Source organism: Pollicipes pollicipes, unplaced genomic scaffold (assembly GCF_011947565.3).
Source record: "Pollicipes pollicipes isolate AB1234 unplaced genomic scaffold, Ppol_2.1 Scaffold_3087;HRSCAF=3621_pilon_pilon_pilon, whole genome shotgun sequence".
NCBI lineage: Eukaryota > Metazoa > Arthropoda > Thecostraca > Pollicipedomorpha > Pollicipedidae > Pollicipes > Pollicipes pollicipes.
Window position 1 is genome coordinate 45836346 of NW_023596225.1, and position 27743 is coordinate 45864088.

Here is a 27743-nt window from a genome sequence, read left to right on the forward strand (position 1 = left end):
CGAGATGAATCCGGATCAGATGGCGGTTGCCCCGCTGGAGGTCGGCTGGCCGATGGACAACGAGCGTGATGTGGCCCACCAGCGCCCGTCATTGGCTGACATGAGCCGACCTGGCCTGAGCCGAGCTCCTTTCTTATGTTCTCACATACCCGTTTGTGAAGTGCCATTGTGTCAGAATGAAGGACCGCACGATGTCCTGTTGCCTCTCTGATGTTGTTTTGGTGCCGTGGTGACCGGTCGTCAGCCTCTGGCCGCCACGGCGTCCTCGTCACCGGCCTGTCGCAGCCTCGTCTTCGCCTGGTCCCCTCCTCCCCGCCCCTCCTCGTCGGGCCGCGCCTCTGACCTCTGACCCCGCTCGCCGGCAGGTTCTGACGCTGAGTGCGAGGCGGACGGGCGCCGCTCGCCGCTGGAGGAGCGCGCGCGCGGCTCGGAGCCGGACGAGCTGGACGGCTCTGTCGCCTCGCCGGCCGGCAGCGCCGCCAGCCGCGAGAGCCCGCGCGCGCGCCTCCTCACCGAGGAGTCCAAACTGGGCGTGCTGCAGGCGAGCCTGGCCAGCTCGCTAAGCTCGCTGGCTTCGCTGACCGGCTCGCCGGCCTCGCTGCCGAGTCTGCTGCAGGCGCTGAAGGCCGGCTCGCCGTCGTTCGAGTCGCTTCAGACGACCGGACTGGCCGTGGCGCAGCTCACCGCCTCGGCCGTGGCCAACAACACACACAACCCGAAGGCGCTCCAGGAGCTGGCCATGCTGCAGTCGACGCTGTTCACGCTGCAGCAGCAGCAGGTGTTCCAGATGAACCTGATCCAGCAGCTGCAGGCGCAGCTGCGCATCACCAAGCAGGAGGAGACGCGTGACGGTGGTGACGAGTGTTCGCCGCGCGCCGAGAGTCCAGCGGCGGCCGACGGCCGCGCCTCGCCCCGGCCCAGCCCGCCGCCGGCCGGCGCCGACGCCGCCGACACAGCCGGCGCGCCGCCACCGCCACCGCCGGTGCCGCCGCTGGCGTCGTCGCTGGCGTCGGCGGTGATACAGCCGACGGACGATGCACCCATGTCGGAGGGCAACTCGCTGCAGATGCTGCAAAAGACGACGCAGCAGGTGCTGAACAACGCCAGCCAGGGCCTGCTCGCCAACAACATGGTGGACGAGATGTATCGGCACACCAAGGCACCGAGCGTTTTCACCGGCGATCGCAAGGACACGCCGTTCTTCAAGCACCGCTGTCGCTACTGCGGCAAGGTGTTCGGCAGCGACTCGGCGCTGCAGATCCACATCCGCTCGCACACCGGCGAGCGGCCCTACAAATGCAACATCTGCGGCAACCGCTTCACCACCAAGGGCAACCTCAAAGTACACTTCCAGCGGCACAGCGCGCGCTTTCCGCACGTCAAGATGAACATCAACATGGTGCCCGAGCATCTGGACAAGTACTACCCGCCGCTGCTGGCGCAACTGGGCGAGCTGCCGGAGACGCCGCAGCCGCCGGTGCCGCCGCCCCACTTCGGCTCGCCGCTGCTGGGGCCGCCTCCGCTCTACTCGCGCGCCCTTAACGACGAGACGGAGCCGAAGGCCGGCGGCGAGCGAGGCAAGGCGGGCGGGGAGCGAGGCAAGGCGGCGGGCGAGCGCGCGAAGCACCCGCCTCCTCTTCCTCCTCCGCCGCCGCCACCGCCACCGCCACCGCCGCCGCCGCTGCCGCTGCCACTACCGCCGGCGGCGGGCGAGTCGGCCGACTGGAGGGAGGCGGCTGACGAGCCACTGAGCCTGACCAAGCCGCGCGAGCGCCGGCCCAGCGGCGATGAGGCCACGCTGGACGACCGGCTGCGCGAGTTCGAGTCGCTACGCCGCCTGCTGCCGCCGCTCGCCAAGCGCCCGGTTGAGGACGAGCCGGCGCTGGACGAGCCCAAGCGGCTGCGCGCCGACGAGCCGGCGGACGTCAAGTGCGAGCCGGCGGACGAGGCGCCGAGGCCGGACGGCGAGGCGGAAGAGCGCAGCCGAGATAGCCGGCTGAGCGAGTCGCGCGACGCGGCCAAGTCGGACGGCGAGGAGCCGGACCGCGACTCGCCAGCCGAACGACCGCAGAATCTCTCCAAGACCGGCTCGCCGCCGCCGCCGCCGCCGCCGCCGCGCTCAGCCGCCTTCGCCTCGCTCAGCCAGCGCATGCTGCCGTCGTTTCCGTTCTCGTTCCCGATGACCACGCTGCCGCAGTCGCCGTTCCCGTTCCACTCCAGCTCGTTCAACCCGATCCTGAGCCTGCCGCCCGACGTGGACCCCAGCAAGCACCCCAACATCTACACCAACCTGCTGCCCAAGCCGGGCGTCAACGACAACTCGTGGGAGGCGCTGATCGAGGTGCAGAAGACCTCGGAGACGTCCAAGCTGCAGCAGCTGGTGGACAACATTGAGAACAAGATCACCGACCCGAACCAGTGCGTCATATGCCAGCGCGTGCTCTCCTGTAAATCGGCCCTGCAGATGCATTACCGCACGCACACTGGTGAGAGGCCATTCAAGTGCAAGATCTGCAGTCGCGCCTTCACCACCAAGGGCAACCTCAAGACACACATGGGCGTACATCGCTCCAAGCCGCCGGTGCGCATGTCACACCAGTGCCCCGTCTGCCACAAGCGCTTCCACAACGGCCTGATCCTGCAGCAGCACATCAAGCTGCACACGGGCGAGCCGACCGAGATGACGCCGGAGCAGATCGCGGCCGGCGAGGTGCTGGAGCCGCTGCTGCCGCTCGGGCCCGGCTTCCCACCCGGCGCCATGTTCCCCGGCGGCTTCCCGCTGCCGCCCAGCCACCTGCCCGGCTTCCCCGGCTTCCCGGCCGGCTTCCCGCTGCCGCTGCACAAGCGGCCGCCGTCGCTCGGCGGGCGCCGCGACGAAAACGGCAACCGCACCAAGGAGGAGGCGGCCGCCGCCAACGGACAGCGCTCGGACGTGTCCGGCGACGACTCGCTCGACTCGGCGGCGGCCGGCAGCGGCGGCTCGCCGGGGCCGCTCGAGCCGGCCAGCCCGGCCGGCTCAGGCTCGCCGCGCCGCTCGCCCGGCGCCTTCAGCCCGGAGGACTCGGGAGCGCAGCCGCTCGACCTCACGCCGCGCTCGAGCGGCGCGCCGGCGCCGACGCCGGCGGCGGCGCCGGCGGCGCGCGTGCCGGCCGGCGGCCCGCTGCTGCGGCTGCCGCTCGGCGGCTTCCCCGGGCCGTTTCCGCCGTCGCCGATGTTCGGCTGCGGCCAGTTCGGGCTGGACGCCCGCTTCCCCGGCGTCGGCTACCCAGGTGAGCAGAGCGGAGGCCGGCGCCGATTGGTCGGCGCTGCTCGGTGGAGCGGCGCTTGCTCGTGTCCACCGACGTGCCGCCCGCCGTTGCTGTTGTGTACAACCAGGTCGTTGAGGCTGCCGACTGGCGGCGTGACGTGGTGTCAATTAACCACCGAAATCAGGTGACCATGATCAGCGCTTAGCCGCTGCCGGGTGTTGCTGTCGCAGCCTCAGCGTTGCTTACCGCCGCGGCGGAATGTCCGGGAGAGCCGGCGCGCTGTCCGGCCGCCGTGCCGATGCCGCGTCTGCCGATTAGCTGCGGTGCAGGACAGGCCAGTGACGCTCTCCTTGCCGGTGTGTTCCAGTGATGCGCGGTAATACAACATGCAATCTGTGCTTCAAGGTTTTCGCCTGCCAATCAGCCTTGGACATTCATTATCGCAGCCACACAAAGGAACGGCCCTACAAATGTCCCCGCTGCGGCAAAGGCTTCAGTACAAAGGTGGGTGGCGGCGGCGGCCTGTGCACAGGGTCCGTGGCGGGGGGGGGGGGGGGGGGGAAGGAGCGGTGATCAGGCGTGCATGATGAATTCAAACTGTCGCTGACGTCATCAGATAGGCATGCATTGCAAATTCTCCCTGACTTGACGGTGTTTTGAGTTGATTTCTGACGGCGATATCGCTTTATCCTCGCTGTCATTGGGCCATAGGCATAGGCATAGGCCATTAAGCGGCAGTAAAGGAGGAAAGTGCGCAGTACAACATCATGACATGGTGTGCAGATGTGATGACGTGCAGACATTCAACGTGATGTACAGACAGATCTAACGCCTGCATATGTTAGCAAAGCTCCCATATTCCTGAGTTCTACGCAGGGAGGGCTCGGGTGCCACGAACCGGTCGAGTTTTGTTCATTGGGGCGGACTTGTCATGCATGACTTCTCACTGGGTTACCACCATGGGTTCAACTTGACTGTTAATTACGGAAGCATTTCCATCCCCAACATCTCAGAAAATCAACACTAGTGCTATGCCGTTACATCAAGGAACTTAACTCAAAATGTCATTCGTATCCCCCAAAATTTAGGTAGCAGTCAATTTGGTCAGAAGTCTACCCGAAACTATTCCGTGCTGCCCTGAGCCGACGTAGGAAGCAGACCCCAGCGCGATGAGTCGGAGTCGAAGTTGATAACTGTGCAGCGTAATCTGGCGCAAGTGTGCGCCAGACGCCGCCAGACACGTCAGATATATTTCTGCTAGAGACGGGTACTCTGATGTCTGCGGTCTACCTTGGAGGAAGCATCTCACTGCAGACTGCAGTTTACGCGCAGGAGTAAGAACGAATGACTCGCAGGAGTGACATACCGCTGTTTGTGTGTAATTGGCTGCGGAGGCGTGACACACTGCGCTTAATTAGTTGACATGTCACAGCCAGTACTCGCTGACGTGCTGCAGAGCAGCGACTCTTGTGCGTCCGTGGTCTCTGCGGTCTCTCCACTTTGTGGCTGCTTATCTTCGGCTTAATTTAATACCATTCCAGCAGATTAGTTGGCGCGAGTGTTATCCCCGTTCAGACTCCCCCCCCCCCCCGTTCATGTTTAATGCAGTTTTATGTCTTGAAGTCAAAATTCCATCTCGGCCCGCCGAGAACGGAAGTGGAGTTTTCACAACAAATCATTATCAAACGGGATGTTATTATCGGAGGAACGTCGTCCATTGTGATTTTCACGCGGAAAGTTTTCTTTTATATATGTGCAAAGTTTAGAAGGTTCATTTTATAGCGTAAGTTCGCTGAACTTTGGCTAAGAACTGTACGGTAAATGTATTATTCGGCCCATCACGCGACGGGGCAAGTTTTACGACTGCATTTAAAGTTGTTCCACGCAGCTGGCACCCAAGTCATTTTCTGGCTTTGATTGGTTCATTTCAGTAAATATGATAGCAGACACAAACACTTCAACACCAGAAGTTTGTGATGTCCTCGTACGGCGCTGGATGGACCCCTTCAGCATACTTCATTTCCTGGGACGTCCGGAACTGCAAAAACGAGCTCTTGGTACACGAGGGTGTTCAGTCATTTACCGACATCTACCGAGTACAAATGTAACCATCAATGCACTACCTTTCACCAGAGCTTCCCAGCGCTCACTCGTGTGCGTTCCTACCGTCTAACCTCCGTCACGCACTTCGCAGGGAAACATGAAGCAGCACCTGATGACGCACAAGCCGAAGGAGACGGGCTCGCCGGTCGAGACCTGTTCCGACGGCGAGGCGACGCGTCCCCCGAGTCCCGACGCTCCCCCAGCCCCGTCCAACGGGAGCACCGAGCCACCCCCTCCCCGGACGCCAGGTGCGAGCGGCGGCGGCCTCCTCGGCGGCCGTCAGCCCGCGCCGTGCACTGCTCGGTCGGACGGCGGAGATGTGGCAGTAGCAGGCGGGAGTTGGCTTGATGCGGAAGTGGGGAGGAAGGTGGGATGAAAATGCCAGCGCGGATAACGCCAAAAAGCATAGTTTTCGGACTTGTTGGGCATGGTTTACAGATTAGTACACGTGTCTTCTCGATGAAATAATCCAGCAAGTGACGTTAAACTGCCTCTTTCGGTGTCTGCTATCTGACCGCGCTTTGATGTATGCAGCCTTGGGACTGAACTGTGATGCAACACACCCTCGACCGCGCGGCAGTACGTCATTTTCGGGCGTTTTACCAACCGCACGCTCCGGCAGATGACCGCGAACGCTGGGGGTCACCGCCGGTCCTGGGGGATGACCTATCGGCGCTGACCTCTAGGCCCATCAACTTTGCCCTGCAACCTCAGGCGGTTAGCAATGGTTAGTATTGCGGCCCTTTGTTTGAGTGCTGTGAAGGACAGTCCGTGCACCAGTTTAAAGGCAGAAGTCTCTGGAAAACTTTTTAGACTAGGGAGCTCATTTATGCTGAGTTTGAATAAGCCTTACATAAGGCTGGCAGAGTTTATCGTGTGCTCATACGTATGCGTGCACTTGGTGTACTAAAACATTGATATACACTCGTAAATAGCAGCCGTACCAGAGAGTAAATTGATACATGCAATCGGCAACGGAACTGCTGTTGACAGGGTGTGTGATTTCCTATTCAGTTGGGAGTGGGTTCCAGCTTTACCTTCAACTACTTGTTAGCGGAATTTTTCGGCAGGTGGCTTCACTTTTCACTGCCAAGCCCCCCCCCCCCGCAACTCGTTTTGCGGAACTATGCCCCTGGTTGTAGCCCCTCTCCGCATCCGTGCCTGGTTCCGGCCTGGTGCACTACTGACGCGCGATCACTTCTCACGACTCTCCACTCTCTCCCCAGCGCCCTGAGGTTCACACCGGCATCGTCTGGCGGCCGGCCGGCTGCCACCACACATATCACTCCAGAATGGAGTCCGAGTGACGTCACCCGCTGCCTCTCGGAGACGTCGCGGTCCGCTCGTCGCCCGGTGCGGCAGCCATCGTTCCTACCTGTACTAGTCGTGAGAGAGGGCAGCTGACGGGCCTCGACGGCTGAGCCGACAGCTGATCGCGGGCGGCGGACCGAGGGCGGAGGCGGGGCGTGCAAGTGTACCACGTGTTCGCGGGCGTCCGTCGGGCGACGCCTGCGCCTGGCGGCCATGTCGTGAACTACGCAAACGTGGCCGACGCGGCCGCTGCGCCGCGACGCGACGGCAGCGCCGCCTATATTTATCTGGAAAACAAAGTGCTTTAGGCTATGTTTGCTTCGCGAGCGGCGGCGCGGCTGCGGCTGCGGGGAGGCGGGCGCGCGCGTGGTGTTGGTCAGGGTGCGATTCGAACTCGGTGTATATACGCGACACGTTCCTGGGCAGCCTCGACGAACGGTGCCGTTATCACGTCTCCCTGGCCGTTTTGGGTGTCATGTTGTTGCCAGTTGTTGTTGTTACCTGTATTATAAGAGCGATATCGCTTATTTGTAGCTAGCGTTCACCCGTGTATTTATTTGAGCACCTGTGTCAGGATTGGCTGTCCGCAGGCGCGGCTGGAGCGCTGAGAGAACCTCGAAAGTACCTAGCAGCGAAGATCATCTCTAGCAACGCTTAACAGGATACACAACACAATGAAAACTCATTGTTCGGCCGTTCAGTTAGATATTTTGGGCAAAAATATGTTGTTATTGCTTGTGTACGGAGTCGATGTTGGTTGTTCAGCTGCTGTTTACCCAGAACTGAGGCACTCGTAAATCAGCTGTTTACTGCGGCTGGCAGTCCGGACGGATTCAGTCGGACCGTATTGAAATCGCATCAGATGTCCATCCCGTCACATTTCACCAAAAAATGACAATGAAAAAGCAGTGTTGACCTGAAACCAGCGACAGAAACTCGTGCTTTCCCCCCGTATGTCCTCAGCCCACTTCTTTACTGAAGCCGCCAAAGCTGGTGTTATGTTCTGTGATATATAGACAGAAGATCTGGCATCCAATCATTCCATCGCTCGCGGCAGATTCGCTGTAAGCCGGGAAGTCGACCATGCTCACTGCGAGGCCAGGCTGCGTTGGGCATTCCTGCACGCGCCGAAGTTGGCAGCACTGTGGAGACCGCATGACGTCATGCAATTTGTTCCAAAGGTGGAGTGTGTTTCGCTTGTGTTGCCACTTCTGGCCGATACCAAACTGAGTCGCCTCCTGCCCTATCCCGTGTAAATATCTTGCGAACCATGCCACATTTCTGGATTAAATCACCTTTTCAATGTGCTGTAGTGAAATGTTTTTTAATAAATATGACCACAACAATACGATTTTGCTCGCGTTTGTAACCCGCAGGGGCTCTACACGCCGAGAGCTCGCTTGACGCAGCTTAATACCATCGAGCAAAAGCGTTTGACATCGGGCTGCTTGCTGTGCATAGGTGTTTTCGAGCGCGTCGACTTCACTGGTCATTTTACGCCCATACATCAGGCTACCGCAGTGAATGTTTGAGGCCTCCAAGTCAACGGGGCGATACGCGACAGTAAAAAAATACCTTGCGTAAATCTCCTGACCTCCGGTAGGGTATAACTCGTTCATCTTTGCACCCCTTCACTTCGCCTTCTTGCACCCTGTCGTCACGCCCGAGCTGGACACCCCTCCGCCGGATCCCGTCGCCAGGAGACACCAGCCGAGGACAGACGCCGTTTATTTCACAGGTGTTGAGGACAGGTACAGGTCGGCGGTGCAGTGCGCCACGAAGGCCGCGCGCGCGCCACGACCGACGCGCCGCGAAAATGAGCAACGCGTGCCGATGGCGGTCCGGCGGCGGCTGACGGGGCGAACACGAGAGCTCACCCGACTACGCGTTGTCCCACGTGTTTAGAAAAACCGGCTACAAACTGGAGAACGCCGACATAACCGACCCACGCCCGTCGTTACTTGTAAAAGCTTCCTCCAACGATACACGTCATAAATACTTGGCCGGCATTGGACCCTTTCACGGAGCGCGCTGACGTCAGTCGACCCATGGCCTTTAAACACATCACGCGCAAGAGCAGCAAACTGAGGGGCCTGGAAATGAGACACAATTCAGCCCCGCAACAACGCAGGTTTTCGTGGGCCATAAATGAGATACGCCGAACCATGATTCGCGCAACAAAAACGCGCTCTCTTCCAGTAGGACCCCGACCCACCCCCTGGCGGCAACGCGGAAAACCAACAGAACACAACTGCAGCACAACTCTGTCCGGCGGGGGTCGGCCAATTGAAGACCTCTGGTGGGATCCAACGAAGATGATCCGGCCGCACCGAGACACGCGCCCGTGACCCGACCGGGATAACTGTGCGTGACCCGACGGCAGCACTCGTGACCGGACAGACGCCCTCAGGCGGGGCAAGTAGCGGCCTGACAGCCGCGCGCGAGCCTGACGGCGACACTTTTGATCACAAAGAACACCGGTGACCGGACAGGCCGTAGCCCTGGCGGCCTGTCAGTGCCGCTCGCGGCCGCAGAGCCCGGACGGCACTCCGTCACCCCCACCAGCGCACCGGAGGGCTCCAAAGGCCGCCGCCGATCGTCCGCCCTGCACACCGCCGCCCTTGCCGTCCGTGCCGACCTGTCAGCCGGCCGCAGCTGCACCGTCGTGCTCTGTCCGCCCCGGGACAGCGTCCTTTGTACCTGGCCGCACCGGCCCGCCACCGCGCTGCGCCGCGCCGCGCCGGCGGCTACTTCTTGCCGGAGGTGCCGCCCCAGCCGGGCGGCAGCGCCTGCGACGGCAGCATGTCCAGCAGGTACTGGCGCTGCATGTCGGCCAGGGCCTGGCTGGTCTTGGCGGCGCTGCCGCCGCCGCCGGTGGCACCGCCCGCCTGGGCTGCCTGCGCCATCGCCAGCTGGTACGAGTACATGAGCGGGTTGAACTGGCCGAGCATGTGCTGCAGCGCCGCCTGGCCATGCGCGCCCGGCAGCCGCAGCATCTGCTGCTGCGCAGCCAGCGCCGCCGACTGGTTCATGGCGGCGGCGGCCATCATCATCGGGTTCATCAACGCCGAGGCGTACTTGGGATCGGCAAGCTTCTTCATATACTCGACCTCGGCGGCGGCCAGCTTGCTGGCGGTGGACGAGCTGCGCGAATGGTGCGCCTCGCGCGGCTGGTGTGCCTCGCGCGCGTGGTACGCGTCGCGCGCCGTGTGCGGCGAGCTGCGCGACGAGTGGTGCGCCTCGCGCGCGCCGTGGTGCGCATCGCGGGCGCCATGGTGAGCGTCGCGGGCGCTGTGGTGAGCGTCGCGGGCGCTGTGGTGAGCGTCGCGGGCGCCATGGTGAGCGTCGCGGGCGCCGTGGTGAGCGTCGCGGCTTGAGTGATGAGAGTCGCGCTTGGCCGGGATGGGCGTGATGGTAGTCTCGGGAGTGGGCGGCAGCGGCGTGGAGGCGGGCGCCGACGGCGAGGCGGCCGCCATCTTGGCCAGCTGCTGCTCAATCTCCTGCTCCTGCTGCAGCGCCTTGACAAAGGCCGTCTTCAGGCGGCTGGTGTGCTCCGCCTTCAGCTTCTTCTTGATGTTGCTGGTGACGCAGTCCTCGCACGTGACGCGGCCGGTCCGGTTTCGCTCCCACTTCCACACGGTGGTGAAGTCGCGTCGGCACTGACTGCAGCTGAAGTTCTCCCAGCTGGACGTGTCGGGGTTCTCCGACTTGATGAAGTCCACCACCTTCTCCAGGCCGAGTAGGTACACGAACGGCGTGTTGGTGCCGCACGGGATGAAGCCCATCTCGGGCGGCGGTGGCTTGGGCGGCGGGATCTGCAGCAGCGTCTTCTCCAGCTGCTTGCGCAGCGCCAGCTTGGCCACCTGCTGGCGCTGCTCGGGCGTCTGCTCGGCCGGCCGGTGGTGCGCCGGCTCCGGCTGGCGCGACAGCACCGGCGAATCGCGTCGGATGTCCACCTCGGCCGTCAGCGGGTACGAGCCGTAGGCGGCGCCGTACTGGCCGTGCGGCGAGCTGGCGCCTGTCTTCAGCAGGCCGTGCTGCGCCGCCATCAGGCTGGAGAGCGTGGTGTGCGCGCCGCCGCCGCCGCTGGCGCGACCCGTCGGGATCACCGACACCGAGCTGGTGCCCGAGCCGCCGCGGCCGCCGCCGCCACCGCGCGAGCCCGACGAGCTCTTCACCGACATGGTGACGCTGGGCGGCGGCGTGAAGCCAGCCGTCGACACCTTGGCCGCCTTGGCGGCGGCCGGCGGCTTGACCGGCGGCGCCACCGACACGTTCTCCTTAGCCTGCACCTGGCGCACCCGCTTGAGCAGCACCAGCTTGCTCTCCTCGTTGCGCAGCTCCTCGCGGAACTTCCGGATCAGCTCCATCTTCTCGGCTAGCTCGGACGGCGACAGCTCCTTGATGGGCGGCAGCGGCTTCTCCACGTCGCTGTCGTCGTCCGTCTCCTCCTCGACCACCACCAGTTCGGTGGCCTCTGTATAGTTCTTCTCGGTGCGCGGCCGCAGCGAGCGACGGCCGCCGCGGCCCTCCTCGGGCGCCGACCGCTTGCCGGCGCCTTCCCCCATGCGTGTGACGGTGATGCCTCGGCTCGACAGGTCCATGATGGCCTCGCCCACCTTCGACGCCGGGTCCCGCTTCACGCTGAGGTCCATGGCGGCGGCCGAGCGGGCGCCGCGCCGCCCCTGGTCCGACTGTGTCGCTGACGCGCGCCGCCGTCGGCGCAGGGCGCGCGGGGCTCACGATTGGCTGGCGTGCGCAGCGCCGGCTCAGGCCACAGGCAGACCTGCAGACAGAGGGTGGCAGTGAGCAGAGTATGCTTAGGTACATAACTGAGGGACATACCTGGTGTGCTTCAGTTATGCACTGCATTACATACCAATGTAAGCACATAACTGATGGGCAGGAGCTTTGATATGGTGGGGGCATTAATGATTTGGTCAAAATACCATAGGTGATGGCAAATGCCTATGATGGCCAGACAATGTGATGATGACGACAGCAATTTGGGCTGTATCGAGAGCTGACTTCCCTGGTCATATGGCACCCATAACTCACTTCTCATTTGACAGATGAGTGATAATAGCAAGAAGACAAGGTCACATTAGATATATGGTATGGAATTGTATGCCTGCAAGAATGGCCTGACACCAAGGGCTATTCAGATAGTCAGATGTGAGGGAGCATTGCACCTGTCACAAGACACAAGAACTATTCCATTGCCAGTTGCATGGGCTACAATGCCTGCTCTGTTACTGCAAGTTGAAAATCAGTGATACTGCTTCAAATCACAGGTTGCACACATAAATATAGGAGCTTGTTACAGTTACAGTACTGAGACAAGCTATAAGTAAAACCAATAGAATAGTGCTTGGACCACTGTCCTCATCTGATGTGTTATTAACTACACATAATTTTGGTCAGGCACTTTTCCAGCAATCCTCAGGTGTTGTTGTTAAGCATGAAGTTGTGCTCTGACACATAAATGGCTAAAAGCCATACACTGTCCAGTTCCTCTCAATGGCACTAGGCAATGACCATAGACCTAGCTGGATGAACCATTGTGCAGACACTAACACACAAGTAAAAGACAACAGCCCAAATAATAAGTTGATCTGAAAAATGGCCTTGCTGCATGCTTGCTGCAGCCTGTTGCTTGCCTTTGTTGTTATAGCTTAGGAATCACTTTTAAGCAATAAATTCAGCTACCATTGCCATTTTTCTTGACCATTCAGTATGACTGCTAAAAAAACTACTATAACTACACCCAGCACTTCAGACTAAACAAACTTGTGGATAATCACTTAGCTGCATCACTCCAAGAGATTGCACACCATGTGGACACACTTCATGCTACACAATTACAAATCATATCAGAAAAGTAAGACATCAAAATGTGAATGTGGACATGCTTATGCTGACAGCAAACCACCATCTGTGTATAACCAGCTACATACATAATTTGGGCATTGTAAAATAATCCTGAGTCACACTTCAACATGACAATCAACAAACTTAAGTGAACCAAATTCCTCCACCCAAAACATGGCAAACAACTTGCCCCACAACTCAAACCAAGGTGATACAAACACAACACATCTTACATAATATGCAATACAGCAATAAACTAGCTGAGGCATTCATGCGGAGCTGATGTAGTTTAATTTTGGTAATCCCTGTCTGTGATCCCATTCATAGTTATGTACCATATGTCAGGACCACAGGTGCCAAATTCCAGAAATTCTTGTCCAAGGTCCAATCCAAAGTACAGGGACGCACCACCTGTCTTTTGCACAAAAAAGTTTAAAACATGAGATTGTCAGAGAACAATGAATTTTTTGCCATATAACATAACTGCCATATATGCTAATGAAATCAGATGCTTCTCATGTCTGCATTACCCCACTTAAATGCAATGAAAAGAAAGCAAGTAATCATGGGTGAGAAATGTTTTTCTCAGGACTTCATGAAAACATCCAAATTTTCACTGATGTCTGCTAAGATTGATGATGACAGTTTGGTCAGGTGGTGAGTTGCACTGAATCATAACTAATCAAGAAATGAGCATCACAGGCTCTCCTGAAGACATTAACATCACACACCTGACTATAGAAACTTCCTCATGATTCAAGACAAGCTTTTCTAGTGAGCTTTATCAACAATTTTCAATGTTCCTGAATCAAATTTTGTTGACCAAGGGCAGCATCAAATTAGTTCAGATACCCACCAACATGCAACACAACAAAATGGAATCAGCTGCAGCTGCAGCTGCTGCAAAAGGTCCCTTGGCTGTCCATTTCCAAATTGAACTCTTTGATTTGTCAATAAAAAAGCTGGAATTTCATTGGCATCCCCAATCAGACATTTACCAACACTAGTGACTATTAATGTATCCATCACCATGGCAGACATCAGAGAATAACTAGGAAGAGCAGGGAAAAGGAAGGCAGGCAGGGTGTATGAATGGAAAAGGGTGCACAGCACATAAGGATGGGAAGGGATGTGTTTGGGAGATGCTTATGTGGTCCCCATCTCTTTACCTATAATAGGTCCCAAGTTCAACAAATCACAACATACAGGTAGTAGTGCAAAATCAGGGGAGGGGAGAGGAAATAAGCATGCATGTTGCTGAATGGTGGCTGGCTGATGCTCATTTCTAGCTGTCATTGTAAATCTTTATATTTATCTTCTTTGTGCACTAAAATTACACACCACTAGATCAGTTGTAACATTCATTAAGATCAGGTTTGGCTGATTGTCTTGCTTTGCATGGGATTCTGTATCACCTAACATGTGCTTCAGTCTGTTTGTCAAGGGTATTTACAACAAAGCATTCCATCCAAATTCAAAGACATTGCCAGTCAGTTAAAGAACATCTTATTTTGCTTGGTCACCAAATACAGTGTGTACCCCAACAATATGATTAGGCTTGTGTATTTGGGTGTACTTAACATCTCAACAAATTCTCAGCTGACCAATATCATAACAAAACCTCTTCATATGAATGCAGATTACATTCATTATTCAGTCAGTGCTTCACCTTCACCACACAATACAATACCTTAGGCTTCCCATCAAATACAAAATAGGCTTCCTATCAATGCAAAAACTATGTCTGAAAGCAAGCATGAATGAAATGGCTGCACAGATACCTGGTAAATGATGTGGAAAATCACTATGAATCTGGTATCCAAAAGTTGCCCATCAAACCACTCAGTGCTCACACCATGAAAGTGCGGAATATTTTCTTAGGTGTTGAGTCAAGTCAAATACAAATTTGATAACCTAGATTTTAATCCTCATCTCTCCTGTCCAAGGCCTAAGAGCCCAAGGCCTAAGAGCCATTAGTTAGCATAGCAGTTAGACCTTTTCCCTTTGGATGGCACATGTGCTCGCCACATGTTCTAACTGCTACCCAACCGCAAATAATGACAGCTCATAACTACCAATTTGCTATTTTGCTATTTTATATGCCATATAGCCTCAGCAGCTGAGTGCATCATAAAGCCCAAATGACACACATTTGCTACTTTGCTTTGCACAGCAAACCTCAACACAGACATTCCCTTGATAATATGAAGGGTGTGCAGGACTTCAACACAAATTCATGTTACCAGAATCTCACTCTCCAGCAGCCCACATACAATTTGCTGGTGCTAATCTGTTACTCTTTGACCCTGAACCCAGATGCCTGACCTGCACAGACCATTTCTCACCCCAAGGTGCTTCAATACAGGGTTAACAGCTGCCTAGCTCAATGCTGATTGGCCAATTTTGAACAAGGAGAGGGGCAATAGGCAGCAAGCCACAAGCCCAGGTGTAGCAACATGACAAATATTGATGTGCATGCCACCCAAGTGGCTGAATATCATAACACTGATGTAATATGCCCTGAATGCAAAGGTAGGCACAGTGCAAGTTCAGCATGTGAGGATGCTTCCTTCTGGTTCCAACATGGGAAGCATTCAAGATCAAGGCAAGCAAGTGGAAGCTGGCAAGCACAATTGCACCTGCTGACAGTACCACAGTAATTTAGACCTGGGAAAAAACATGATGCTTTAATTCTGGGTTTTCATGACAAGACACATAAAACCACAGTTTTATGGAAAGCACCTTCTGATGAATACAAGAAACCATTGGACATTAAACGCTATATAAAACATGTTTGATTTCCTTCCCAACATTGCACTTGATTCATTAAAACATCACTTGGAAGACACCTAAATGTTGGTCGAGGCTGAGCCTGCACCTGGATCACACTACTGTGCACATCTGGCATGATGGTGTCATCCTTCACCAGGGCTTTGACAGGGGCTGGCTCAGGATTAACATTTTGGCTGGCTGAGCTAGTTTCTGACACTTTCTGGTTCCACTGGCTGAAACCAGCAGCAACAGTTAGAAAATGAGAAAGCCATGACACTCCCCATTTTACCAACTACATTGCCATATTTCAGTCACAGTGTTAACTCTGTTATCAACATAACTGCCAACAGCACAGAAATAGTGCAGCAGCATGATGGAAAAATATAGCATACCTGTCACAGGCAGGACATATATTAGCACCAGAACCTGCACCCATGACCACTACTTGTGATCCAAACAGAGTGTAATTTCAATCAGTTGGAATAAGTTTGTAGTTTCCGTCACCCCCTCTCCCCCCCTCCAACTTGGGCTCCAGCCATGGACATTGGGAATAAAGTGGACCAAATCTGGATAGAAACCTGTTTGCTGGCATATTTTGGGGGCATGTCCAGTCATGTCTCATTATTCAGTCCTGCCTCATTTTGGGACTATGCTCCTGTATGCAGTTTGTTTTGATAAAATCAGGTGCAGCTGGGTACTAATCACAGATATGAACTGATCAACCAGCAATAAGTAATCACGTGTAAGTACAACACTATGCATGTAAGCTTGATAGATGTGACCATGCTCAAATCTGCGTATCAGTAGATAGCAATTAATGTTTTCAATTGAAAATAAGAACAGGGCATGTTGCCAAGACAGATGAATTGATGCTGTATTGCTGTCTGTCTTCAGATTTAGTTTAGAGTGTGCTATGCAAAAGTGGTAGTATAATGTGATATGTGCATCACAATGTCAGGGGAGATAACATAGATTGGTGATGCTTTTAGAAAAAAACATCAGTGTTCCCAAAAAATACATCAAGCAGGCATCATGATGGATACCAAGACAAATATTAAGATTTCACCTCAATATACCATGATCAAATATACCTAGACATACCATATCATTAACTAAATATACCACATGCAAGGAACTAATCCCCTTGCAACTCTACTGCAACTGTTCCCTCCCTAACTTTAGGCAGAAAGTGGGCTAAGCCTGGGGAGAAGCCTGTTTTTTGGCATATTTCAAGGGTAGCTTGGGTCACTTCTCCACTGCTCAGCTTCCCTCCCCACTCTCTCCCAGCTCAGCCTGCCTCCACCTACCCCTACCAGTAACCCTGTTTTTCTTGCTACCATAACAGGAGGCTTCACCTCATCATGCCTCTTTGAAAGTCCAAATGCCTGGCTTACCAATCATCACACAATTTTTGGATAGTGTGGCAAGCTAGGAAGCAGTGTGAGATCTTAATTGTTTTATTTGCAGGAGTAAAGTGATTCAATGATAATGCTTTCTGACACTGGATGGTATACTATGGCCTTAAGGAGTCTTAGATGGTCATCTTATAAAGATTTATATGTTTTGAAAAGTAGTGCCAGCACCAGACAATGCCATGCAAATAGAGTGTATGACATAAGTACACCACTCCCTTGCAGAATCTAAAACCAAGACAACACATTTTGGAACACTGCACAGGCAGGCAATGTTTCAGGGCATTGTGATGTAGCAAGATTTATTTCAGGAAAAAACCCTCAACAGCTCTATTCTAGCTAAAATCATTGTGCAAAAACAAGTGGATTTACACAAATGAGCAGAACAGTCAAACATTTGCCTTAAGTCTTGTTTTAAAGCCAGATGTGTGTGCTTGCAAGTTAAGGCTGAAGCAGTGTTAGGAATGAAGAGCTGTACTCCCAGGTCATATGGCATGCCTGAAATCAATGAGAAACAGTGAAGAGAGATGAACATCAGCCACAGAAGAGCTTGCTGTTTTTGCTGACTGTAGATCCTCCACACTCCAATTACATTGAGGGATTTAGCCTGCCAAACATGTTCAGCAAGCAGTGAGCAAACAAAGACATCAAAACATACTAAAATGGTCCTTACCTAGCAACTATGTTCAGCTTTTTTCAATGAGTACTATTTGAAACACATAGCTTCCACGTCTTCATCAATTTGCGGCGATCCACAACCTTACACCAAGACACATGTCTTGCCACCGCCGGGCAGACAGCTTAGTTACCTTTTGTCCAAAATGTAACCACACACCACTGATCAACCTAACGCACAACACCTGAGCCGTAATTTGCAAAATCCACACGTCATCAATGGTTGCATGAACCCAGTCACACACGAACAACGACCTTTCCGTCCAAAATCAGGGGCTTTCGACGCCGCAAAAACTACCGCTATTTAGGGATGAGCGGATTACGTGTGGTGTTCAGTGCTTTGAGAGGTTTATGTATGTTTTTTGAAATTTATTGCATTCTGATAAATATGATAATTCGGTATTTACGCTGTTATATTAATGAATTAAGCAGAACAATTTATTGAAATACAATAATGTCTTACGTTATTGGACGCGAATGTTTGGAATCGGCACTATCCGGGTGCAAAGGTATTGAGCTAAAATTGCAAATTTCCACAGCTTTAAACATTAAAAAGTGCACCTCATTCAATTCAAGTTGAAGAAAAAGAGATGACAGTGCTTCAGCATGCTGTGGAGCGTCATTTCATGTATAATGAAGTTTTATGACCCCTTTCAAGGCCATAGGACTATATTCTTCAGAAGCAGACAGCAAGAGTATGAATATGTCTGAGCGCATGACTACACTAAGTGCTGTTCTTGTATCACGTGACTTTTGTCTTATAGTAAAAGTTTTGAATATTTAGAGCTATTCTGTTCTCAAAATTATCTAAAAAAAGATGTATTTAAAAAAAATATTCTTTAATAATTATTTATGATTAAAACGACTTGAAATATCCGCATAAATACTCTAATTTTTCTCAATGTCACGTGGTTATACCAAGGTAAAGGGCTGCAAACATGTTCTGTTTTGATTGCGAATCATGCGCACTTGACGTCAAACATAAACTCGCTGTGTTTGGGCGGTTTGGGACGCTGTTGTGTCGCCCTGCGTGTCGGTCGTCCGCGGAGGTGCTAGATAAGTGCGCTGAGCGCTCGTCCGCGGTAGGTGGCAAGAGACCTTCAATTGTTCACAGCTGCTCAGTGAGTGACCACGAAAATTCGTCGCATTTCTAGAAGAATTTTCCCCGCTATTTCAGTTTTGCGACCTGGGTCTTGGAAAACGTCGAAAAGTATTCAGGTCCTGAGGTTTTTTTCCAGGTGCCTTGTGGTTGCAGGGAAAACGATGACTTATTTGTGATGGAATGATATTTCCATGACATGGAGATGTAAACAAAGGACAACATTTGTCCAATTCCCTGCACCGTTTTTGGTGACACGAAAATTCACTAGGTAAACTTGAGGCTTGAGATGCTCATGCTGCATGCAAGATACAAGACTGATGCAAGCCAGTGTGACACAAATCAGAGGCAAATTTTTGGCTCATTGAAAGGAGAGATTGCTGTTCTGGTGTCAAGGAATAGTAGGAAAGGCTGCATGTTGAAGTCTTTCAAGAGCTTTTAAGTCTTCAAAGGATGGCCATTCAAAGGGTCATGGAGATTTTTCACATTGGCGTGCTCATCACTGGAGGACTGCTGATCACTAGCAGACAGGTGGAAGGTAAGTCAAGCTATGCTTCTCAGTGTTTGTGTTGTAGTAAGCTGTGGTAGTGCTATGTATTTTGGTGCTCCAAGGAGGTGTCACCTCCTTTAATGCTTCCCAAAAAAATGGGTTTCAGTGATACAATGTTCTTGAATATTGGATGATATGTTATTCCAAGACCTAGAATATTGTGTCAGCAAGTTGTACTGGTTATATCATAAGCCTGCTTATGTTGTGCTGGCAATATCAGGAATAAATTTTGTTTTGTTTTCTGAACAACAGCATTGCAGATGAATGCAGTGGGTCTTCTTAAGGTCAGGGAAGTGTAGATCATATATATACATGCCAGCTGATGGTGAAATTTGATGATGAAGTTTATAAGTACCCAAGTAATATAATGACTATCATATGATAAAGGATATCCAGTTCACTAAGTATGGTGAAGTACCAAGCCAGAAGCATAGTTATCCTAGAATTTGCATTCAAATTGGTGTCTTTCTAGATTTGGCCCCCCTGTTATGTCAAGGCTGGGAGACTTAGATCTGACATTGGAGGCTGAAGCTTGTGTCTCTCATCTAAACAAGAACATAAGCACATGTGCCCTGCCTTCCAAGTTGCTGCATTTTCAAACCTGGTAAACTGTTAATAGTGTTTGGGATTCATGAGATACTCCAGGGGTTCATGAAGTCACAGATAAGACCACCTTCACATGTAGATGAAATTGTTGATAGCTATGGCTGGAGATATGCAAAATACAAAAACTTTAGGGGAGGCAGAATCCCACTCTAGCCACATCAATATATTTGTATGCTGGTGGAATACTGAGCCTGGTAGAATTAGAGCAGAATTAAGGGGTGCTGCATTTTTTAGATGAATCTAACTGGCTGTAAAGGACAGCTCAGACTGGTGCTGGAGCAATCATATGATAACCAGTGTCCAGACCAGACTAGACTGAATGGAACTGGCTTGTGTCAGGGGGAACATATGTTATCTGGGAGCCTTCAATGTAGGTGGCCCAACAATTGTCACAGATACTGCAATTCAGCTAAATTGTGCTATTATCTGAAGTGGGGTAGGGGTGCTTTTCCATACTAAAGGCCCTGACTGGCCTGATGGGGTTCTTCTATCACACAGGGCTCTTCTATCAGTGTAAGAGTCCTGACTGGCATTTGAGGTCACAGTCTTATGATCATGAGTCCATGATGGGGGCTGCAGCTAGCCCATTGGACTCTTCTGGATTCCAGTAGGGCCTTTGATCTGGGGGGCCTTTGTCCCATGGGCCATTCAAACCCCTTTTTCCTATGCCCGCCCCCCCCCCCCCCCACACCTTTTGGGCTCTCTCAAGCTGACTCAGAGGTACTTGTCAACACAAGGCCCGCTGTTGGTCACTGTGTGTGCTGACCAACAACCGGCCTCACATTGTCTGAGGAATCCCGACCAACACAGACCGCAAGCTGGGGTCTTGTTTCTGTTCGGGAAAGGGGCCCCCCTGGGCACAGCCGGACTCGGAGACACTCGTTTGGTGTTTGTAGTCTCTGACAGCAGTAGAGGTCTGCATTATCCAAGGGGTTTTCAATAGGTGCAAAAGACCCTCCAAGTGACATCTGAGGACACGGTCCTACGGGCCGGACCCTGAGTGCGACCCACATGGAACCCTACAAGCCCCTCAGCCTTCCAGCCGGACCTGTAGTCGTCGGTTCCAAAACGTCGAGGACCCCTGTCCGATCCCGACCTTTCCGCCAGCGTGAAATATGTTCATGTGAGCGCGTTAAATGATCTTGATCTATATATATATACATATATATATATATATATATATATATATATACATATATATATATATACATATATATATATATATATATATATATATATATATATTCCATTCAGCTCCAATCCGAATATCCCCATCCTTTTCCAGTGCGACGGCCCACGTTTTCCACCCGGTAAACGCGTTGTCCGAGATTGGTCCCCGCCCGCCTACATTCAGGCCCGCAACATTTTTTTTTTTTACGGGCCGAAAAACGCGTCACGTCCGCTTTAGCACATGGGGCAGCTTATCGTGTAGAAATGCAACAAATTGGAAAGGTTTGCAGGTGACGTCATCAGCATCATGCAGTGAAGGACGGACCTAGGTCGCTTGGCCGTGACTTCGTCAGCTGGTGCGTGTCTGCACGAGCTGTGCTTCCTTTAGGAGATGCACCTCATGTACCAACAACATTGGCGTTGAGCAAATACAACGCTGGGAGGGCGAAAATATTACCGACACATCACAGTATATATGTGGGTTTACGACGTACGCAGCATACTTTTCGGGAACACTGCCCTTGAAATAACCTATGGCTCAATTGTCAAGAATACCGTACGATTGAAACATATTCACTCTAGACCTTAAAAACAAGTGTTGTCTGCTTGGCGAGTCCGACCACGTATGCTCGTACGGGGACGTAGTTTCACAATGGGTAGGGGGGGGGGGGGGGTCAACAAAGAAAAATGGCTCAGCCTAACCCCAAAATATGCCAGCAAACAGGTTCTTCTTCAGATTTGGCCCACGCAGTTCTCAAGGTTGGGGGCTGGAGCCCAAGCTGGGGGAAGCACTTTCGTCCTCTTGAACTAAATAGACATCCACACCCCTGCGTTCGTCAGGAAAATGAGGCATGAAACAATGCCGAGCCGACAGGTGTTTGAAAACCACTGCGTGTAGTGAGATTTAACACTTGATGTTGATAGTTGGCCGTCTCCTGTTGATGCAAAGGTCTGGCGATGGTTGATTCCAGCTGATTCGGCTCTAATCTATCTGTATCCGCCAGGCCTGCTCTGTGAGTGCAGTGGTAACTGTCCGGGACAGAACAATACCTGTGAGACAGACGGCGTGTGCTTCACGTCTGTGCAAAAGACGGATGTTCACTCAAAGCACATCATCACTCAGTATAAGTAAGTCTCTGGGCTGATGTGGAGAGAAGCCCTTGTGCTGTCTGGTCTGTGGCACATGGGGTGTATGTACATGTAGGCCATGAGGCATGAAGTGCTTTTGCGATAAATTCAATATGATCATGTGCATTTTGTTCAGGACACAGCAGATTATATTTGCTGTTCAGGGAATGATTTTGGAAAACGTTTTAACGTTTGCCTATACGGTCTCCATTGTGCTCTGTCTCACATATTGCCTCTCCTGGTAAACTTCATTATGTTCTGTGACCTCCGATATCAGTGTAGTGTAAAGCGCCCCTGAAACGCGGCAAGAAGCGTGCATGTCTTTACAACTGATTTATAAATAGTCATTGTATTGCTTGACTTCTAGTTACACAGAAACAGTCCAACACTACCTTAAGCATCAAGGGTGCAGCATCCTGTGTCGTGTGTGCTGGCGGCGACTGCGCTCCTGTTTCGGCCGGCGCCGTGTGTGCCGGAAGGATATCCGCCGTCGTCTCTGTAGACGTTGTCTCCAACTGTCGCTCTGGCAGTCTCGATTAACGCCCTGACTCTCCTCCATCGAGTAATATGCTAATGGTGATGGTCTGACTCTGAGAATGCTCTCTATCTCCGCCGCTGTGTTGCGGCCGGAGCATCAGCTCATCCCGGAACTGTCTCTTTCGCTCGCCTCCTCTCTGAATGTGCCCGGTGGCGCGGCGGCGATGGACGAGATCGCGCGCGCGCGCTCCCAGGTGGTGGACGGTCCGCTCCCGCCTCTGAGTCGCCACCCGAGCCTCGATGTTGTTGGCGCCATCGGCCTTGCCCTTCCCGATGGGTACGCGGATGCCGACTGTCGGATACGGCCCAGTGTGTGGCAGCTTCAGTCGTGTCTAGACCGGTGCGCACGGGGCGTGTGACCAGGGCAGTCCCGGGCTCTCGTGAGCCGGTGACACACCGCCCGCCGCCGGCCTGCACCTGCCCCCGCGCGCAGTCACTGGCGCCTGCACCTGGCCGCCCTGCGGCGTCCCGCCATAGCGACGAGCGGCCGGGCCAAATTAATTAAGCTTACGTCGCCGGTACAGCGCCGTCTGTCCGGCCACGAGCGGCGCGTTTCGCCGTGCGACGGTGGCGGCGGTGGCTGGAAACGCGCCGCCGGCCGTCGGCGGGCGCCATCCCCCAGCTGGCCGAGCCGCTGACAATGTGTCGGGCGGCTGTCGGTAGATGTCTTGATCAGGACCAGCTGATCCCGGTTGATAACCCGCTCTGGTGCCGCAACTCGGAGTTGGGCACGGCGCTGAACGCCATCGAGTGCTGCCGCGGCGCCGACTTCTGTAACTCGCGCCTGCGGCTCACCCTGCCGTCGGCCGGCCCAGGTGAGTCGGCCGCTCCGCGGGCCGCGCGTGCCGTGCCGCCCCGCCTAACCGCGCGACACCGCCTCCGCCCCTGCCCGCCCCGCTGTCTCCCTGTCTGTCCGTCTGTCACTAACACTAACCCAGCGGGCCGCCCGCGCTGGCTGCGCCGGCCGCGCGCCCCTGCGGACCAGGACGCCGCGACGCTACCGCCGCCTGCCGGCGACCGCTGCCACCATTAACGCCGCCCGTGCCGCTAGGTGCCTGCCCCGGCAGTTGTTATCGCCGCCGGACAACCCGCTGGTGTGCCACGGCATCAGCGCTAACAATAGGACGTACGCGAGCGCGTGCTGCAGTGACAGCGACCACTGCAACGTTCGCCTGGGGCCGCAGCTGGACGTGTCGCCGCTGCCAGGTGGGTAGCGCCCCGCCCAGCGCACGCGGCGCCGCACGCTGTCTTTCTCTCTTTTCGTCTCGGGCTGGCACGTGCACACTGCCGGATCGCCGCCTCGCGCCGCTGGACGAGCACGGGCTGGCGCACCGTCGAAGGGAACGCGCCCGCCCTCACATTCTATGTCTGTCTGTCTGTTGACTGTCTGACTGTCTGACTGGTTGGCTGGCTGGCTGGCTGGCTGGCTGGCTGGCTGGCTGGCTGGCTGGCTGGCCATGCGTCCCGCTGGCTGCCGGCCTGCGACCAAGGAATCTGAGCGTCACCAGTTCAATAGAATGAAACTCGAGACCAGCGTACTCCTTATTCGCTCCGTGTGGGCACACACAGCGTAAACGGATCAACTTCCGACACATCCGTCTCACGAACCCCGCACGGGTCGACCGCAGCAGTAGAACTGCCCCAATCCTGGCCGGGGAGCTCACACGTCGCGTCTGCAAGTGCGCCAGTTCGTAGCGTTCGTCTTGAGGTGCAGCCGTGCACCGGAGGTGGTCGATGGCAGACGGTGACGGGACGCTACTCGGTTGTCGCCATTCGTGGACGCCGGAGCGCGGTGGCAAAGTGCTCGCCGGCTGACCGTGAGGCCGTGTGTGCCATGCCAGTCGCTGGCCGTGCTGCGGCCGCTCCACCGCTGTAGGAAATTGTCCTTTTTATTAGATAGCCTGGGTCCGTCTACCGTAACATGGACAAGAAAGACAACGGGTATTCCCGATTTATTTTTCTCCATTTGGTACTGCCCCCAGTAAAATTAACAATAGCAAGTAAGGAACTGCAATCATTACAGCCAATGTTTAACCTTCGCCCTCAGGGAAAAGCCTCAGAGCCCCCATAGTCCAAGGGTTTTCCAAAATGTCTTCTGAACGAAGCAGAGTTCGGTGCCGAAATTTTGATCGCCTGAGTTTTCATCATTTTTACAGATTTTGCGAAGATATTAAGCTGTCACACCTGTCACAGTTCTCCGACACCAATGTTCAGACACGTTATTATTGTTATTGCGGACCTTGGCGAAATCCAGCGAGTGGCTATTCTAACCCCGCGTCAGTACATACTACCTAGATAAATCAGAACGCGCAACACATGCAAATGAGACGCAACGCCAGCAATACACATTTGCTGTTATAAAACATGGGCGACTTTTGGCAAAATCAGCACCTGCACGTCATGGCCAGCTGGTCAATTTAGGTAAGTTCTCTGATGAAAGACATTGCTCTGCCCTTGAACTCATTTGAATTTTTGCAATGGCGCGGGGCAGCAGAGAGGCGATTCCACGCCGCTTCGGCTCAGTGGGAGATGCCCTTTTCACGCACTCTAAGCGAGGGTGTTTTTTTAGCGCTCGTCTGCAGTACAGTTTCGTCATGGGTGGTCCTGGCGTGCCGCTAGATACTCAGATCGGCGCCTGATCAGATCACTGATAGCCTATGGCCCATCAGGCACGTAAATGGCGCGATGCAAACACGGGCAGTCGCGGTGGGTGACAGTCTCATCGAATTGGGCCAATTTAGCTGTTTTCGGGATTCCGCGATGCGGTCTCGTCCGCGTCTTTCTAACGCAGTTTGACGAGAGCTTTCCATTGTCGATCTCCGCGTGACTAGGTTGTTTATTTTTCGAGATATGGTGGAGCTTTCGAGGCCCCTGTCCTAGGATGGAGATGAATGGGTCCCCATGAACGGGGTTTTAGATCACTGGGACGTCAACCTGACAGATCGGTTAAAAAAATTGAAGTACCAACAATCTCCCGATATTCCTGTTCTGAACTCTTCCCTGCTCAAAGGAGGGACACTGTCATGAAAAGGAATATCCCGCATTTGAGTATGTTAACACGCGCACGGGTGACCGCTTTAACACCGTTGGATGAGGTGGGGGTCAATTTGACCCCCTGAGATCTCGGAAGCTTAGATATTCAGGGACACCAAATTCACAGGGCGCGTTGGCCTTTTGTGTAACTCAATGATGTCAAAATTTGAGGTTTTTAGGTCATGACCTTGGGGTCAAAGTAATGTCAATGTCAAATCCCTGGTTGATATCCAAGTGCCCTCGACCTTATGCAAGCGTCCTGAACCTAGGTAGGTACCTATTCTGAGCCAAAGGTCATTGGTATTCATCTACAGTTGGCGGCGTTATTTGACCTTAAGGAGGTCAAGGCGACGAAAAACTACGAGAATGCTGCTGTTTGTGATTTAATCTGACCTGAAAAGAATCCATGGAACGTAGCGGTTGCGGCACCTGTTGTTAATGAATTCGAAATGAACATCAAAAACCGGCCGTTCAAGCACGATGTAGAGCAAAAAGTAGATTAATTTTGACCTCGGTCTGACCTTTGTGCCTGAACCTAGGTAAATTGAATCTGTTGTCAGGTATGAATGGTTTCATCTAACACTCTGTTGTCGCATCAGATCGAGCGATTCCCGATAAATGGCCTTCGCTGATAGCAACGATCTCACTTGAACCGTCATAGGGCAGCGACCCTGCAAGGTATATCCAATATTTAATGAAAAAAATATTCGGTATGCAATTGTCTGCAGTCTTCGGAACTCATTTTGGAAAAACTTCCGGGGGATAAATTGGCTACCCGACCGCGTGTTAAGCTAAACATCAAGTATGATGAAATGTTTTTGTAACCATTGGTTTCCCTCTGGGTGTTCTAGACAACAAAAAGCAAGACGGCTTTAGGCAACAAAATTTCAGTATTAAGTAAATGTGTCGTTCGATACTTCATCGTTTCATTACGTCATGGAACGACTAAATGGCGGTGAGTCGCAGCCAGACTAACCCGTGTCAGAATTGCCACTGTGGCGGGCGGGCTGACTCACTGAAAGTCCTTCAACTTGCGAAGAGGTGGCGGGGTGTTTCTGATGTGTGTTTTCGGAACCGGATATCGTCATGTACTCGTTGTCTGGCCTTTTCTCGTGGAGTTCTTGTATGTTTTCCGTGATTTTATATTTTTACTCACATTCACATGTTTGGTTGTGACGCTATTCTCAGCTTTTTCCATTTCCGGTCTTGTTTCCGTCATAATTCGACGATTGTCCGATTTTCTGTATTATGCACTTGTCATAAGTCGTGGTTTATGTGTGCCTTGGCTGACCTAGGAATAGTCTACACGAAAAAGTTGCTCAACTTAGTACGCATCAGGCCCAAAAACCAGAGGGCAGGGTTGTGAGCGCTTACAGAGGGAAATATTTTGAACTGCATTAAGTGGTTTTCAAAATGACTGTCAGTTTAAAACCGCATGGAAATATGTACCACTCCGTTTGATTTCGACGCCTCCAAGTTCATCGACTAGGAAAATCCTTGGAAGCTTATATCACACCGTGAGCAAATGGTTTGATTCTCGATGTGCCATCTAACCGTCCATTCAATGTGTGGCCGAACGTGGTGTTAAAAAGTAGTTGAAAACTGTGTTTACAGACAGGACTTTAAGTCTAGCATTAAATGTGAGCAATTAAAGGACTCGATATGTCCCAAGCATGTTCCCTGAAATACCAACTTGCAAAAGCCAAAATGTTGAGCTGCCAGTCTGTCCAAAGGCCATTAGCTCCGCCACATTTTCAAAGATAATATGGCTGGCGTAGATTTCCTGTGCCGGGAGTGGAACCTCAGGCCTTGTAATCCTGGCCATCTTTCTATTGTATAGGCTTAGCGTGTGCGTATAGCCATGGCGGGTCGTGTCAGTAGGCTATGTACATTTGTGGCCTTCGACGGTCGCGGCTCCAGGTTTGTGTGTTTATGTGTGTGCGTATGTTTGTATCCCTTGTGGAAGGCGTCCGTCGGGTACGCGCGTTCGTCTGCGGCCGCGGTCCACCCTGCCGGCAGCGTTTATGCCCAGCCATGGCCCTTTCTGGTCGTATCTGTCGGGTGCGCTATCACGTGATTGTGCCTGTAGCTGGCTGTTATCTGGGAGCAGTGTGTTGTGTCTGTAGCCATGGTATGTTTCGTCCGTACTCTGTGGCCTGGCCGGGCTGCATCTGGGCGTGATATCAGCTAGGATCGGGCCGTGTCTAGGCAATATCAGCAACGTGTAT

At 53.4% G+C, this 27743-nt stretch overlaps 3 protein-coding genes across 5 annotated transcripts in view; 2 read left to right on the top strand and 1 right to left on the bottom strand.

Moving 5' to 3' along the window:
* Positions 1 to 475: 475 nt before the first annotated feature.
* LOC119090254 (homeotic protein spalt-major) lies at positions 476 to 8013 on the top strand (the record flags this gene model as incomplete). The annotated part of the gene is made up of 7 exons (XM_037213039.1): positions 476 to 1591; positions 1694 to 2965; positions 3167 to 3269; positions 3616 to 3752; positions 5443 to 5599; positions 5974 to 6078; positions 6578 to 8013. Coding segments are annotated over 7 exons (2898 nt in total), but the record flags the coding sequence as incomplete, so codon positions are not given.
* Positions 8014 to 8373: 360 nt separating this feature from the next.
* On the bottom strand, positions 8374 to 17679 carry simj (transcriptional repressor p66-beta simjang). Of its 2 annotated transcripts, none has more exons than XM_037212118.1 (2): positions 17527 to 17679; positions 8374 to 11448 (listed from the first exon to the last, which is right to left on the bottom strand). In XM_037212118.1, the coding sequence occupies exon 2, from the start codon at positions 11315 to 11317 to the stop codon at positions 9410 to 9412; it is 1908 nt and encodes a 635-aa protein (XP_037068013.1). In that variant the 5' UTR covers positions 11318 to 11448; positions 17527 to 17679; the 3' UTR covers positions 8374 to 9409. The 2 variants fall into 2 exon arrangements, with proteins under 2 accessions (XP_037068013.1, XP_037068012.1); XM_037212117.1 differs by having other exon boundaries at positions 17391 to 17679.
* Positions 17680 to 18381: 702 nt separating this feature from the next.
* The window catches only part of LOC119090580 (TGF-beta receptor type-1), a 31442-nt gene continuing 22080 nt past the window's right edge, over positions 18382 to 27743 (top strand). Inside the window, exons 1-3 of one of the 2 annotated variants that reach the window (XM_037213410.1) lie at positions 18382 to 19029; positions 21822 to 21945; positions 23146 to 23297. In XM_037213410.1, coding sequence (XP_037069305.1) covers positions 18945 to 19029; positions 21822 to 21945; positions 23146 to 23297 — 361 coding nt within the window. In that variant the 5' untranslated portion in view covers positions 18382 to 18944. Of the gene's footprint in view, positions 19030 to 21821; positions 21946 to 23145; positions 23298 to 23533; positions 23689 to 27743 lie in introns of both variants that reach the window. The other variant, XM_037213409.1, reaches the window with a different exon arrangement.